This window comes from Mus musculus, chromosome X (assembly GCF_000001635.26).
Source record: "Mus musculus strain C57BL/6J chromosome X, GRCm38.p6 C57BL/6J".
Taxonomy (NCBI): domain Eukaryota; kingdom Metazoa; phylum Chordata; class Mammalia; order Rodentia; family Muridae; genus Mus; species Mus musculus.
In genome coordinates this window covers 95,103,799-95,121,572 of record NC_000086.7, presented here as the reverse complement: position 1 = coordinate 95,121,572, position 17,774 = coordinate 95,103,799, and the positions used below count along the sequence as shown (strand labels likewise).

At 37.7% G+C, this 17,774-nt stretch overlaps 1 protein-coding gene across 14 annotated transcripts in view; it reads left to right on the top strand.

Moving 5' to 3' along the window:
* Arhgef9 (CDC42 guanine nucleotide exchange factor (GEF) 9) overlaps positions 1–17,774 on the top strand; it is a 147,924-nt gene that overhangs the window by 75,281 nt on the left and 54,869 nt on the right. For all 14 annotated transcript variants that reach the window (XM_006527992.4, XM_030251325.1, XM_017318477.1 and 11 more), the window contains one exon: positions 9,027–9,218. In XM_006527992.4, the coding sequence (XP_006528055.1) occupies positions 9,027–9,218 (192 nt within the window). The remainder of the gene's footprint in view (positions 1–9,026; positions 9,219–17,774) is intronic.

Genomic DNA, 17,774 nt, shown 5'->3' with positions numbered 1-17,774 from the left:
GCTTCTGCATTAGTGCTTGCCTCCAAGATTCTGCCCTGTTTGAGTTCTTGTCCTGACTTCTTTCAATAATGAGCAACAATGTAGAAGTGTAAGTTGAATAAACCCTTTCCTCTTCAACTTGCTTTTTGGTCATGATGTTTTATCACAATAATTTAAACCCTAAGTAAAATAAAACAGACACCATCACTCAAATAAAGAGAAAGATCTGAGAAAAAAATCTTTACTATGTTTGACCCACGAAAGATACAAGGGAATGTCGCTCAGTGATGGTCAGATTAAAAGTTTTTTATTTGCCAGTGGTCGAAAACATGCTCATGCCAGAAAGAACTCTGAACTCCAAAGAGAGCAGGATTATATAGCCCTATAGAGATTATCTTTATATATTATACAGCCAAAAATCACAATTACATCATACCATAGGCAGGCCAGAGGGAAAATGTTTCAAAAGTTTCTGTTAACGAAGTCTTCAAAAGCTTTAGTTGATTAAATAATTTGTTCTATGTTGTAAAACATAGATCTTCCCAAACCCAAAAATATTCATATGGAAAGAATTAGAATGTTCTGCTCATTGGACTATGGAGAGCAGGGTCTTGGGAAGGAGTTGAGTGAAACATTAGCAGAAGTTAGCTAAAGCTAGTGTAGATAGAGTCACTTTAGACAGTTACCTACACATTTAACAGAGAGTTAGTATCTAGAATGTACAAAGAACTAAACAAACAAACAAATTCCCCCTAAAAATACCTCAACAAACCCTAATCACCAAGAAAACAACCCAATTAGTAATTGGAGCATGAAATTAAACAGACAGACCTCAAAAGAAGAAATACAAGTGACTTAGACATAATTGTTTTGTTTAATGTTTAATAACCTTAGGTATCAAGGTATTCCAAATTGAAACTACTTTGAGATTTTTATTGTAGCCCAATGAGAATGGCTAAGTTCAACAACACGGAGAACAAAATGACGACAGATGTTGGCATAAATATGGGGAAAAGAAACACTTATTCACTCATGGTGGGAGTGCAAACTGGTACAACTACTATGGAAATCAGTGTGGATGTTCTTCAAAACACTGAAAATAGATCTACCACATGCTCCAGCTATACCGCTCTTGAGCATAACCCAAAGGATTTTATATCCTACTACAGAGTTTATATTCATGTTTATTGCTGCTCTATTCACAATAACCAGGAGGTGGAAACAGCCTAGATGTCTTATATTTACACAATGAATTTTTTCTGCTGTGAAGAAAAAGTGAAATTATGAAATTTATAGGTAAATGAATGAAGCTGGAAATTTTTGAGTGAGCCCATACTCGAAAGGGAAACACTGAATGTTCTGTCTCTTACATGAGGATGCCAGCTTTAAATCTTGAGATATATGTGTCTAAATGAAATACCTATATAAATCAGGAAACCAGGAATGGCCTGATTGGGTAAACTTTCAATAGAGAGGAGGTAAGTTGCAGGTGCTAGAAAGTGGGAATGAGGGATGGAGCAAGTACAGTGGTACGGAATGAGACAGAGGGGTAGAGGACTTAGTAAGGGGAGGGATAATTAGCACTAAAACATGTTTAAAAGTCATATGGAAAACTAGTGTAGAAGCTTCCATATATATATGTATATGTATATATATAATATTCATTTATTTTTCCAACTAAACTTTTGTATGTACAATTTTTACATATATATGTATGTGTATATCTGTATATGTATATATACATATACACACACTATAATGGAGTGACAATATCTTTCCTAGACACCACAAGCTGTCACATACAAAGCCTAGTACAAAGAAAACAGATCCATAGTCCTCCCTTCCTTTTCAAAGAGAAGAACATGTAGATACTTGTGGACTGTGCAGAGCCTGGAGTTGTTGGTTTGAAAGCTGCTGCAGACATTTGGGGAATCTGGGTATTGCATATATGTGCCACTCTCCGTCCACCAGTGTTACCTTGCCTTTGCTTCTCCCTGTCACAGAGGATTACCTAACCTTTACTCTAGTATGCAAACCTTGAATTTCTCCTCTTTGCCATCCCAGTTACAGATCTAAAGTGAGGGAATAAAGGCTTCAAGATAGGATGTGACCCATCAAAGATCCTATAGATCATTAGAATTATGTTGAACCACTCTCCAATAGCACTTTGGGTTGATCATTTAGTGTTATTTATATGATAGTACATAATCCTTTACAAATATTTCTGACCCTCTGAATATGCATGGAGATCGAATGTTCATATTTTCTTTTCCTTCTTTATTTAAATGGAGTATGTTATTTGAGAGATGTTAGTTATGTAACCGAGGCTGACCTTAAACTTATGATCCTCCTGTTTCAGTCTTAATATTGCTCAGATTATAGCGATGCGCCAACATATTCTGATCAGAATTTTCTTTTTATAGCATAAAAATCCTCAGTATTACCCATGAACCTTACTTTGGTTCCTACGAGTTGTCTAAGAGAAGCTACAAGTATTGTTATGTGATCATATTCTGTACTGATTCATTATTTGTGACTGCTCATATGCCTAGTTTAAGAAAGTAGATTCTTGAGTAGGTGGGGGAGGGAGCACCCTCATAGAAGCAGGGTAAGGGGGGATGGGATAAGGGGTTTGTAGAGGGGAAACCAGGAAAGGGGATAGCATTTGAAATGTAAATAAATAAAAATTGTACATATAAAAATTAATTGGAAAAATAAATGAATATTTATATATGAAAAAAAGAAAGAAAGTGGGTTCTGGCTTAACTTTTCATTTAGTTGGATTTGGTTCAATTGGATAATGCAATAGGCCTGAATTAGTTGGCCCATGCAGTTTGGCCTTCATACCCTCATAATGCCTTTTGCATTACAAGTATTCATCTTATCTCTAATCTTACACAACTATTGACAGTTAGCTCCCTGCATCTTGATGTCATTGCCTTTCTGGAGTTTCTACTCATGAAATGGGCCTATGTGGCCAAGACCACTGGGTCTAGAGATTATTTTTCTTTGTTGGAATTAGACATTTCTCATTTAATAATATTTGTCTTTGAGCAGGGAGCTTGTGTTTTCTGTGCTTCAATGATATGTAAACTAATGATATTAACAGCACCAATCTGAATCGTTTGTTATGAGAATGAAACTAAATTATGCAAAGGAGGTACTGACAGGAAAGTCTTATCATAGAGGTATCATTCAACAATGGTACTGCTGATATACCAACCTTTTAAAGCTAATGTCAGAAATGTGTTTATTTTCCCTTGTTCATGCCCTCCACTTAAAAATAATTTATCTGCTGTGCAGTGGTGGCACGCGCCTTTAATCCCAGCACTTGGGAGGCAGAGGCAGACGGATTTCTGAGGCCAGCCTGGTCTACAAAATGAGTTCCTGGACAGCCAGGGCTACACAGAGAAACCCTGTCTCGAAAAAAAAAAAAAGAAAAAGAAAAAGAAAAAGAAAAAAGAAAGAAAGAACGTATCTTTGTATGCGAGTGTCTAGAGTTTGAGAGCAGATCTTCCAAGCCTCTCCTATCTTCTGGCTTCTGAGCTTTCAGTTTTTATTCATCATCTGAATAAGTTATTCCATCTGAATCATCTTGCTGCTCCTACATGTATGTTGCTAAGGTTACCTCAGCATACAGAAATTATATTCTTTCTCATTCGGCCACTTACACAAGGACATGGATTACCCAAAGGTCTGAACATGCTGATAATGCCAGGCTTTCAAGTTAATCATAGTAGTATTGCGACTAATGAGCCTGCTGCATCTGTAATTGGGTAGTGTGCTCTTTTTGGTGACTTGATTTTTACAAGGAAACATAATGTTACTGCAGCAGTACCTTAGCACTTAACCCTCATTTGTAAGCAACTAAATTGTAGACAAGTGCAGTACATAGGAGTCTAAGAACAGATTAGATGTATCAGGGAACAGAGCTAAAAATAGCAAACCTATAAATTCTTCCCATTAGTCCAGCCCTTCTATAGTTTTTTGCACAAAAGCTAGCACATAAAATACAGAGGATAGTGTGGGAAGAGATGTGATTCAGCTCAAGTTGGGGTGAGGAAGGATCGTATGACTTGGGTAGCCATTAGAGAATACCATAGCCTATATAAAGAACACCAAAGGGTAAAAATACAAGGAGAGTGTTGCAAGAGAACACTTGACATTAACAAGCCAGATTTGAGATATCTGTAGCATTCTGCAAGATGAGAGTGAGTAAGACCCTAGTGGACCTACCTATGCAAATAGATGGCATAGCCCAAAACACGCCTCACGAGGTTGTTATTATTATCCCTTAGGCTGACACCATCTGCCTCTAGAATTATGAGGTAGCATCTGAGAAAAACTTGTTCTATATAGTCAGTGGAGGGTTTAAGGAAGTATTTTTGTAATTGCTTTCCTACTTTCTTTAAATCTGTCATATTTTAAAAACTATCTTCATAACTACTAGTTTCTAAGCAATTCCTTATACCACTAGCAAGGGCAGATTTGTAGCCCAGGCTAGAGGTAATGATGTCCTATCTCATGACAAGGATTCCTAAGATGAGAATTCAAGGATTCAAAGCCAGTGCTTCACTAAGTCATCATCCAAAGTTGTGTTTTAAGAATTTTTTTTCTGAATCTCAGTCAAAAAGTGCCTATTTTCTAGAAGATGAGTAACTTGGGTTAGATTGATTTTCAGCATAAAAAAATAGATTTCATCATAGCAACAAACAGGGCAGGACTTAGTGTATTCAAATTTGATAGCTTAAATAGAAACCTTCTATATTTTTATATATTTATAGTGTATCTTGGTCATGTTCATCCATGCCTCACTCTCTCTCCAACCTCCACCACACCCTTCATGACATATCTTCTATCTCTCCTAAAGTAGTGTCTTTTTTTATATAACCTCCTAACTCCAGTTAATGGTGCCCAAATGTGCATGTGTGTGGAGTCAGCCAGTGAGGCATAGACAACCTTCAAATGACTCTGCCCACACCGAAGAGAAGTGACTTTCCCTTCTCTTAGCAGTTATCAACTGTTATTGATAGGGCATTGCACGCCCCTCCCCCTCCATCCTGGAATTTTTAATTTTGTTGAGCTTGTGTGTGTAAACAGAGCTGCTATGAGTTCCTGTGTATAACAGGTATGTGGTAAACTCAGGCTAGCCTTTTGCTGAATTCTTCCCATTCTCCAGCTCTTATATCCTCTCCAGCCCCTCTTCTGTGATATCTCCTGAGCCTTGGAGTGTGTGGTGGGAGTGGTAATGTAGATGTCCCATCTGTGGCTGAACATACAGCATTTTGAAGAGTTTGAGTCTCTTCATTAACCACTCCACAATCAGAAGCTTCTATGACCAAGGTTGAAAATAGCACAAATCTATGGATATAATAACAAACATTGTAGAGGATTTTTACAACATGGCCATCTAATAAGCTATTAATCAGTTCTGGCCTACAGCCTATAAATTCTCTAGCCATGAATTTTCACCATGTTTACAGTGCCAGGCACAAATGATTCCCTGTGGAGCATGCTCAAATCCAATTAAGAAAGTGGTTGGTTACCCAATTAAGCTATTTTGCCACTATGGCGTCAGTGTGTGCATCTTGCCTGGAAGATCATTATTGTAGCATGCAACATGCAGCATTGATCAAAACCATCGATCTCCTTTCTTCCCCAGCAGCCTTCATAACACTTTCCACCATTATGAAACCTAGCTATAAGGGAGAAAGTTTCTTGATGTCCTGCAACTGGAGTGTATGTTATTTTCAGCAATAGGATGTTAGCCATTTATTTATGATAGGCAACCAAGGGCAATACAAATAGACTGTTTTGTTTTGAGAATCGCTGGGGCCTCCTTGACCAATAATTCATATGGAGGTGACCTGTGCTTGACACTGAGATTTTTACTTACTAACTTACATCTTCTGAGAGCAGCATTATTCTCCCACATGGAACACTTATGTTCAAACTCATTTTCTTTTAAAAATTATGTTTTAGTTAGCTTATACTAGTGGGGTTTCATAAGGCTTCTTCATACATCTTTAGTTTTGGTTAACTCCTACTTGTCCTTCATTTTCCTCATTCTCTGCCCCCAGCCCCATTTAAATCTTTACATCTTTGAAATCACATGTGTTCTACAAAGTGCTTCTATTGTGCTTTCTACTTGGATTGCAAGGTCATAGGTTTCCACAAAGAATGTTCATTTTGGTTAGCTCTTCCCTTTTCTTCGAGTTTCCCTATTTCTCTACCACCTGTTTGAGCTTCTGCCCTATGTATGCCCATGCTCTACTTTCAGCTCACCTATAATTCATACTCCCTTCCTAATATTTATTCCTTCATTCATTGCAAGTTTCATAACTGCCCTGTGTACTCGGATTCATAACTACCCTGTGTACTTGAAGCTAAACACACAAAACACAAGTTTTGAAGCTAGTACTCACATAGGACAGATAGCTGCACATTAGTCTTTTGGGGCCTGGCTGACCTCAATAAGTAATTTTTCCAGTTTTATCCACTTAATTTTATGACTTAATTTTTCCTCATGACTGAGTAATGTTCCACTTTTTATAGGTATTTCATGTTCATTATATATTCAACAGTTGGTATTCATCTATTTTTAATTCCATTTCCTAGTCATTGTGAATAAAATAACAGTGAACATGGATGTGCAAGAATTTTTATAGTAAGATATAAAGTTCTTTGGATACTTGCCTAGGAGTGGCTTAATTAGGTCGTATTGCAGATCTATTTCTAGTTATTAGATACATAGCTGGCAAACATATTCACCCATTTTGTGGGCTGCTCTTTACTTATCCTGTGGTGACCATGAAGCGGGTAGATCAGAGAGGGGACTGGGGACAGTTATAACCTTTAAAAGCATAGCTTTCAGTGACCTATTTCTTCTGTGAGGCATTACTTCTTAAAAATGCAACCACTTCTCAAAATAGTTTTGCCAACTGGGAACTAAACATTTAGCACACAAGACTGTGAGAAACATTTCATATTCAAACCCATGCCATGGTGGGTAGTTTTAAAGTCAATGTAAGAGGATTTTTAGAAGAGACGTAAATTCAATTTAGGATATAGGAGGAGATGGGAAGGAAAGCCTTGATCAGAATATATTGAATAAATATCCAATGAAAAATAAAAGCTAGGGAACAAAAAAGAATGACAGAAAAGAGTAGAATATACAAAGAAGTGATAGTGAGAATAAATAGGATGCATTGGAAAGATATGGTTAATGTCATGGGTGTGTTGTGGTACAGGAAATCTCAGTGGACAAACTCTCTCTTAGTGTGTTGGTGTGCAGTTATGAGTGCAAATAAAAGTTCTTGCGAGGGTCTTTACTCTTCTTGCCATCCCTCTCCCCTCTATTTCTAATGTAACCAAAATTTTCATTGTTTTATTGTAGATTATTACTTCTAATTATGTGTATGTTAGAAAAGGAAAACAATTTGTTAACAGCTTTCTTATGATGCTTTTTATTTAATTAGCAAATTATCTTTCCCTTGGGGTACAAGCAGTAAGTTATCTTCCTGACTCTGTACACTATGCTGATTGTCTTTGTGCCAGACAAGAATGCTAAGTGTTATATTGATTAATATATGAACAATATAGTACTGTCATATATTGATTAATATATGAACAATATATATACTGTATATATATATATATATATATATATATACACAGAAAAGTAATAATATATATTACTGTTTGTACACACACACGTACACACACACACTACTTTTCTGTTGCTGACCAAACACTAACTTGGGTAGGAAGGCTTTTATTTCATGTTACAAGTTACAGTCTATCATTTAGGGAAACTTCTTAATTATTTTAACAGGTAGGTAATAAGGGATCAATTACACACATTGGGGAAAAAAAGCAAGAAGGAAAGAACCAAGTATGATGTTCATACCTTTAATCTCAGAACTCAGGAGGCAGAGGTAGGTAGATCTTTTTGAGTTCGTAGCCAGTATAGTCAACATAATGAGCTGGGATATTCATGTCTTAAAGAAAAAACACACACATTGATATTTTGCTTAGAGATAGCACATTTGCAGAGGATGAGGTGTTCTAGATATCAAGTTTTGATCACTTCTTTGTATATTCGAAATGCATTTAAACAGTTATCTCTACTTGTTTTGGCCTATATAAAGTAAGTGTAATTGTTTTCTCTCAGTTTCTTGAGATAGGAATGTCAAAAGTTAGAAAGTAAAAGGGCAAACTATGGCAGCTGTTAAAAATAATTACCAAGTTTCTCCGCTAATTATACATGACAGATTCGGCCTCTCTTCCTGGTAAACCCACCCATATCTGGTAAACCCATCCATCTCTGCTTCTTTCTCTACATAGATTTATCTTCCTCCTAGAACGGGACCAAAATGGGACTGAAATCATTTCTTGATTTAAACTAAGTCATCCACAGTGTAAACATCTCATCCTGCTTCCTCAGAGGAGATTTTTTTTTCACCTTTGCTTTGGATGTTGCCTTTCTCCACCCTTGAGGAGGTAGTCTTTTCGGGTCTAAGTCATTTTATAGTCAAAGTTTGATTATTGTTTGTGTAGCCTTTGTTGGAAATCGACATTAAAGCTCTGTTTTTGAGATATTTACTCTTGTGCCCAACTATGCTTACCACAATTGTAAGCATTTAAATGCTTTCTTTGACACTTAAATCTATAGTTTCTTTTTTCTTTTCAGTTTTTCTTTAAAAAAACATACATATGTTTCAGCAGGGACAATTTCTGTTTGCTATTACTTTTCTCTTTTCTGATGTCTTCTTAGAAAAGAAGCCTCTTCAAACTGATCCAGTTATTCGTCACATGTTCCATTTTACAGATAGTTTTCTAGAGACTTAGAGAGGACTAGAAGCATTTGTACGGCCAGCAAGATATCCTACAGTCAGTCCTGATACTCTGTTTTCAAAAGTTTCTGACTGAAGGCTTTTTGAAAAAACAGAAAGATACTCATTTATCCTTTTTTTTTTCCTATTTAGCTGGAAATTTCTCAAAGATGGTTAACCTATTTTCATTTTTTTCTTTGCTTACTTTCACAGCTCTGGGTGAACCAGGAGGATGGGGTGGAGGAAGGGCCCAGTGATGTGCAGAATGGGCACCTGGACCCCAACTCAGACTGCCTTTGTCTGGGCCGGCCACTACAGAACCGGGACCAGATGCGGGCCAATGTCATCAATGAGATCATGAGCACGGAGCGCCATTACATCAAGCACCTCAAGGACATTTGCGAGGTAGCCATGGTGATGCATGTGGGAGTATGTGTGGTACAATGCAGGGCACTTCTAGGAAGAGCTGACAGTCTGCATGAGCCTGCCTGTGGCAGTCCCCAAACGACCAAAAACGCAGCTGGACTCACTCCCAGATTGTTTTCAGTGGGATGAAATTGCATCCTTTGAGTTTTCAATTTTTTTCTCTCCTTTGTTTTATCCATCTTTGTCATTAATTCATTAATATTTACCTTCTGTCCTTCTACCCCTACCTCTCTGTCTGCCTCTTCTTTGTCTCTGTCCTTTCCTTTCCTGAATCTGTACTCTTAAACTCTTGGTTTCTGATCCAGCAAAGGCGTAACCTACCTCATTCATTAAAGGAAATTTAAGCAAGAGACAGGCTTGAATGTATAGAAGAGTCTATAGGATTTCTTTTTAAAGGATGCAGATTGTAAGGTCTTCACTCCTGCCACCTAAGTTGTGAGTTGCCAGTGGCTATGGTGAGGCATGAGCATATTTAAGTCTCAGGAACATCACGTTTGATCCTGATGTGCTGGTCCTCTTCCCTCACTTGAAGAACACTGTGGTTAATTTAAACATATAAGTACTTGTAAAAGAAATCAACAGAAGATGAAAGCTATATCAACAAGCCTCAGCTCCTTTAGTTTGTGTCTCTATATCCCCTAACTCCATGCTTTCTATCTCTCTAGACTATGGGAGCCTCCCCCTCCCCGCCCCATGTTCTCTTTATCTTAATGGAGGCTGGTTAACACTTTCAAAGGATTTCAAAGGATTACTAAGCAGTAAGAGAAAAATCAATAGAAAATGGAGAAAAGAATGTTTTCTAAATGTTTTTAAAGTCATTATTTTATATATATGGGTGCTTTGCCTGCATGTATGTCTGTGCACCACATGTGTGCTTGGTACATGAGGAAGCATTGAATCCCCTGGAACTGGAGTTAGAGATGACTGTGATCCACTGGGTAGATGCTAACAATCCAAGTCAGTTCCTTTGGAAGAGTATCCAGCTCTCTTAACCACTGAGCTGTTTCTCTAGCCCTCTTTGAAAAGGCACACACACACAAACACACACGCACCCCAAGACCCAAATCACCCAGCTTTCTTTTGACCTTGGGAAAACACTTCATTGATTCAACTTGTTTCCCTCTTAGGAGAAATCAGAGCCTAATTTCATTTCCTAACCTGGGGACTACTTTGTAGTTGAGAGTATAGTTGTACTATTTTCAAAGACCTAGTTTCCCTAGAACAGAGCTATCCAACAGAGCGTACTGCTAGTAGGCGTCTGCTAGCTAGCCATGCTTTTGAAACATGGCTGGTGTTATTGAGAAGGAAAATTTAATTGATTTTATTTAAGTAGAATTAATTTAAATAAAGACACACTACTATTTGAAATCACATTGGACAGTGCACCTATAGAAAGATAATTATGGGTATTAAATTTAACCTGAGCTCATTTTCTTTTCTCAGTTAAATAGATTTAAGAATTATCCCTTTCATGTCATGAAGCAGTAAGATAGGGTGGAAAGAACACAGGTTCTAGAAACATATTGTTCTGACTGTTATATCTCAACTTCGTCACAAATTAACCACATAGCCTTAAAGGTAACCACCCCACATCAAGTACCCACATACTCTGAGCTCAATTTTCTCCTTTGTCTTTTACACTTCATTATATACGTACTCCTTAAAGTTGTTGCGAGAACTACATAAATGTACTGTTGTTGTTTACATGTGAATTGTACTGGAGTTTGAACTTGGGCCCTTGTACATGTTAGGCAAGTCTACTACCACTGATCTGTACCTGCAGATCATAGATAAAATGCTCTAATTAAATATGCTCCAGATATTTTAGAAAATGGCTTTTTATTTCTTCCTTCAAATCTGTATCCATAGCTCATCTATATCCATAGCTCTCCTTTTCTTCTCAGAGGTTTCTATTGTAGCCAGCAATATCTGCATCATCTGAGACCTTGTTACACATGTAAAATCTTTGGCTCTATCTCAGACTTACTGAGTAAAATTGTGCATTTTAGTAATTATATAAAAGTTTGAGAAATAGGACATAGAAACATAAGGACTTAGAAATCTTCAAATGAGAATTTGCAGATATTTTGGTATCTATAATAAACTAAGTAGGATCTGTTCACCACTTGATAACTAGGGCAGGCTACCATAACCTAAGGTAATTTTCCCCCTTAGCTTAAAACCTTCCAATGGCTCATAATTTCCCTTCAAGTAAAAATGGAAACTGTTATTACTTACAAGGGCAGGTAGTGTCAACCCCCTCACTATTTTGGCTTTGTCTCTTGCTTCTTTTTCTATGTTCTTACTAACCCACCCCTACTGGCTTCTTACTATTCATCTAGAGCCAGACATGCTCCCAAACAGAGACCTTAAACTACGTTTTCCCTGTCCAGAGAAATACTCCTCCAATTAGGTGCTTCAAGTTTTTATTCAAATATTCTACTTTAAACTCCAAGCTTGCATTGCTTCTTCATTTTCCTATTTTACCTTTCTCCATTATGCTTTTGACTATTGGATAAATTGTGTATTTCTGTATTCATTTACTTATAGCTTATCTATCATAATAGAATGTAAATATCATAAGATCTCACTTGTTAATTACTGATTTTTAATCCATAACCCACAGTGTCTGACACATAGTAAAAATTCTCAAAAAATATTGCAAAATAAAAATAAATATAATTGCTTGCATTTATATACCTGTTTGATTATCATATTGGGAGTAATTTAATCTTCAAAGAGGGCAAATATTATTTTCTTTACCAACAAATTATCTTTAATTTAAAAAAAAATTTCTTAGTGTTTCCAGGCTCAAATGCTGTGAAAGTCTTAGAAGTATGCCTTATTTTCCCCAACTCTCAAACATCATGGTCTCAAAACACAAGGTATAACAATGGGTATGTTAACCTGTACAGAAGGAGGAGTGCGATGACTCTGCTTTGAGGATTTGTCCAAGGAAGACAACCTATTCAGAGCTTTTGTTGAGGACATTAGAAGCTATCTCTTTGTTCCATTCCACAGCAATGGATATCAAAGAGAATTAGAGAAATCTGTGTTTAACTGGGCCATGGGCAGTATTCTAGCTTTAGATTGTATTACCTATAAACCGAAGCCTTTAGCACCAAAATATTTTCAGAAAGAGTACCAGAGTTAGAACTGAGAGTCCCAGGGTCAAGTCATATTTTGGTGTCAGACTAAGAAATCTCAGCAAAGCCTCTTTAACCGTTGACCTTGTTCCCCACCTCTGAAATAAGTGGGTTGGGGAGCTTGCTCTTTATATGCAGTTCTTAATCTCTCTGGTTTTGTACCATGTGGACATATTTTCACTGGAGAAACCTATGGTAGTGAGACAGCTCTCTTCTGCACTTTCTGCCTCTTCCTCCTTAGCACTCAAGGAAGCACACCTTATTTGAGTGTGAATGTGTTGATATGACAATCTAACACACTCTACACAGATTTCTAAATCTAGCCAGGGGGATAAAAACTCAGAGCTTAGCTCAGGATCATTATGACTAATCATCTGTGACATTGCCATTTGTAACCATGGTACTAATTTTACAATAGAAGAAATTAAGTACTAAACAAACAGAGCTAAAGATGCTTCAAAATGATGTCTTTTCTGTCCTTGGGGCGAAATTAGCTCAGGCATAATATAAATGTGAAATCAGTTCTATTCTCAGATGTCTCCGGAAAATCTTGCCTATCTTTCCTTGGTCATTTGAATTAGTCTCAGTTGCTTCACCATCAAGAAATTCTTCCTTTATCTAATAAGTTTTACCCTGTTATTTCTGTCTTTTATGTTTAAACCTTGGTTGTAAGCTGCATGTGATAACTGTAGCCTGTACCTGTAACCTTATCATCACTCAGGAAACTAAAATTTGAGGATCATGAATTTGAGGCCTGTCTGGGCTACATAGTGAAACATAAATTAAAACCAAAACTAAAGAGCAGCAGCAACAACAAAATTCTTGAGCTTTTGAAAGTATTAGATTTTTCTCTTTTTTTTTTTCATTATTTCTACCCAGGTACTCACCAAAGATCATTATATCTTGACATATATAGATAATGATAATATGTTATATAGTGTGGTAATTTTATATAGTATATTATAATAAACAGATGAGACAGCTAATTAGCCTAAAATAATAAGCCCAGTATTTTATGTCTGCCCTAGTACCTACCCCACCCAAACATCTTAGATAATCAATTAGGACTCTTCCCGAGGGAAGACTGATTCTCTCTCAGCATTTGTTAATTGGTCTTTATCTAAGAGTGGGGCTCTGGGAGACATCCCCCAGCCATGTTGTCATGTTAGTGGGTATTGTCATTATTCAGGTCTTCTTTAGGATACTATACTGTTTAGGTTTCATGGGGACAGTTTCTCTGTCCTATATAGAAGACATAGTCTCACAGCAAACTTTCTGGTCCTCTGGCTTTTATACTCATCACATCCTATCATCTGTGATCTTCCTTGAGCTTTATTTTTTTATTAGATATTTTCTTTATTTACATTTCAAATGATATCCCCTTTCCTGGTTTCCCCTCCGAGAACCCCCTCCTCCTATCCTCTTTTCCCTCCCTCCTGCTCTCCAACCCACCCACTCCCACTTCCTGGCCTTGGCATTCCCCTACACTGGGGCATAGAGCCTTCACAGGACCAAGGGCCTCTCCCATTGATGTCTAACAAGGCCAGCCTCTGCTACATATGCGGCTGGAGCCATGAGTCCCACCATGTGTACTCTTTGGTTGGTGGTTTAATCCCTGGGAGCTCTAGGGATACTAGTTCCTCCTATGGGGCTACAAACCCCTTCAACTCCTTGGTTCCTTCCTCTGGCTCCTTCATTGGGTACCCTGTGCGCAGTCCAATAGATGACTGTGAGCATCCACTTCTGTATTTGTCAGGCTCTTGTAGAGCTTCTCAGGAGACAGCTATATCAGGCTCCTGTCAGCAAGCTCTTGTTAGCATCCACAATAGTGTCTGGGTTTGGTGGTTTTATATAGGATGGATCCCCAGGTGGGGCAGTCTTTACATGATCATTCCTTCAGTCTTTGCACCACACTTTGTCTCTGTAACTCCTTCCATGGGTATTTTGTTCCCCCTTCTAAGAAGGAATGGAGTATCCACACTTTGGTCTTCCTTCTTCTTGAGTTGCATGTCGTTTGTCAATTGTATCGTGGGTATTCTGAACTTCTGGGCTAATATCCACTTATCAGTGAGTGCATATCATGTGTGTTCTTTTGTGATTAGGTTATCTCACTCAGGATGATGCCCTCCAGGTCCATCTATTTGCCTAAGAATTTCATAAATTCATTGTTTTTAATAGCTGAGTAGTACTCCATTGTGTAAATGTACCACATTTTCTGTATCCATTCCTCTGTTGAGGGGCATCTGGGCTCTTTCCAGCTTCTGGCTATTATAAATAAGGCTGCTATGAACATAGTGGAGCATGTGTCCTTATCACAAGTTTAACATCTTCTGGGTGTATGCCCAGGAGAGGTATTGCTGGATCTTCCGGTAGTACTATGTCCAATTTTCTGAGGAACCGCCAGACTGATTTTCAGATGTTGGTGCACACTGGTAGGAGACAGAAGCAGGAGGATCACCAGTTCCCTGAGCTCTATATGTATAAGTTTGTTACAAATATATCAAGTGGGGCTGGGAACCCTGTTCTTTGTTCTCTGCATTTTGATCAGTTGTAGCTTTCTGTGATGATCTCCCTCTGCTGAAAAAAAAAAAAAAAGCTTCTTTGATAGGATTGAGAGCTACACTAATCTATAGGTATAAGGATAAGTATTAAGAATATAGCTAAAAAATATAGTAGTGGCAGGGAGTTGGCTGGAAGACACAGTACCAGTCATGAATTCCTTTCTATTCACAAGATCTTAAGTCCAAGTAGATGCCTGTTGGTTACACCCAGTTTATAAGTGCCACAATTACACCTTTGGAGATAGCTTGCTGTGATGGACATGTTTTGTGTGTTGTGTGTGTGTGTGTTGTGTGTGTGTGTGTGTGTGTGTGTATTGTAGTCATCACAGCTAGGTTACTGTGACTGTTTGGTTGCTTTTCTCCCTTTGCAGCATGCATCGCACCTTCCAGTACTCATTCTCATGGAGGAGGCTTCCAATTCAGTTACACTTGGATTCTTCCAAGTACTATGTCTCAAGTGTGTGGTGTCTTCAACAATAAGGACTTATCTTCAGTCTCTGATAGGCCACCAGTGACAACAGCAATAGTCTATATTGTTTTGGGAGTCTTACGATTCTCACAACCACCATTTTGAAAGGAGGGGAATTTGGTTGTTTGTTTGTTTGTTTGTGCCTGCCTGCCTGCCTGGTACTGGGGTTTTTGTTGGATAGACACTGACTCCTGGGGAGCATTATCATCTCTGGTGCGTAATATATATTAAAGTGCATAATATATATTATATGTAATTTGGAGTAAACAAGAATTAAGATGATTCCTTATGGAATCGTCATCCTCTCAATCATCCTCAGTGATTTTTATTCCTCCTCTGTTCCTCTTCTTCTGGGTTGTGCTCTGTCTCACATCCACAGCTAACGTACCACCCCAGTGTTTCCATCCATAGCATCTGTCTCTTGCTATATTCCCCTCTCTACAGCTCTCCCTATATGGTTCTTTTCTATGATTTTGTTTTCTTATGGTTATTCCAGATTAATGTAGCCTAGGATCCCGAAATAAGAGAGAACATGTGACACTCGTCTTTCTGGCTCTGGGTCACCTCAGTTAGTATAATAGTCTCTAGTTCTATCCAGTTATCTGAAGGTTTTATAATTTTGTTTTAATTCATCTTTAGAGCTGAATAGAATCCCAGTGTGCTTATGCATCACATTTTCATTATCTGTTCATCACTTGAAGGACAAATAGGCTATTTCCATTTTCTAGGTTTGGGAAATAGAACAGCAATGAATATCACTGTGAAAGTATCTTTGAAGTAGGATGACAGTCTTTTGGATATATGCAAAGGAATGGTATACGTTAGCATACAGTAGATATATTTTTAGCTTTTGAGAATTCTTCATACTGATTTCCAGAGTTGTTGTACCAGTCTGCAATCCCAACAATGAATATGGGTTATCCTTTCCTTTTGTCCTTGCAAGCATTTGTTATCAATTGCTCTCTCAATCTTAGCCATTCTGTGGTGAGTTGACATCTCGAAGAAGGGGATTATTATTTAGAATATATGAAGAACAAAAAAAAAAAAACAGACTCAAGAAAACAAATGACCTAACTAAATAATGAGCTGTTGACCAGAGCAGAATTTTGCTTGTGCATAATTTATTGTAATTTGATCTATTTAAGGTAAAAATTAAGGTGTATTACAAATACTAAGTTCAACAATTAATAAATGTGGCCTCATTAAAAGGAAAAATTTATGCACAGCAAAGGACACCATCGTTCTCACAAAGCAGCAGCCTACAGGGAAATGTCTTTTACCAACTACACATTCAATAGAGAGCTAACATCCAGTATACACACAGAACTTAAAAAACAAAAACAAACAAACAAAAAACAAACAAAAACTTGTTACCAAGAAAACAAGTGACCAAATTTTAAAATGGGATACAGATCTAACAGAATTCTCAACAGAGAAGTCTCAAATGGCTGAGAAGCACTTGAGGAAATGTTCAACATCCTTTGCCATCAGGAAAATGCAAATCGAAACTGCTTTGAGATTCCATCTTAACACCTGTCAGAATGGCTAAGCTCAGTAACTCAAGTAACAGCTCGTGCTAGCAAGGATGTGGAGGAAGGGGAACACTCCTCCACTGCTGCTGGGAGTGCAGACTTGTTCAACTATAGAAATCAGTGGCAGTTCCTTAGAAAAATGGGAATTGCTCTACCTCAAGATCCAGCAATACTATTCTTAGGCATATACCCAAAGGAGGATTCATTCTATCAGAGATACTTGCTCAAATATGTTTAGTCCTGCTCTGTTCATAAGAGCCCGAAACTGGGAACAACCTAGATTTTCCTCTACAGAAGAATGGATAAAGAAAATGTGGTACATTTACTGTAGAAGCTAGAGAAAGTACCCAAGGAGCTGAAGGGGTCTGCAACCCTATAGGTGGAACAACAATATGAACTAACCAGTACCCCCAGATCTCGTGTCTCTAGCTGCATATGTATCAAAAGATGGCCTAGTCGGCCATCATTGGGAAGAGAGGCCCCTTGGTCTGGCAAACTTTATATGCCCCAGTACAGGGGAACGCCAGGGCCAAGAAGTGGGAGTGGGTGGGTAGAGGAGTGGGGGGGGGGAGGGTATAGGAGACTTTTGGGATAGCATTTGAAATGTAAATGAAGAAAATATCTAATAAAATTTTTTTTAAAAAAGAAAGAAAATGTAGTACATTTACACAATGGAATAATTCTCAGCAAAAAAAAAAAAAAAAAAAAAAAGGTGACATCATACAATTCACAGGTAAATGGCACTAGAAAAAAATCATCTGGAGTGAAGTATCCAAGACCCAGAAAGACAACTAAATATAGTATAAATTCACTTAAATGTGAATATT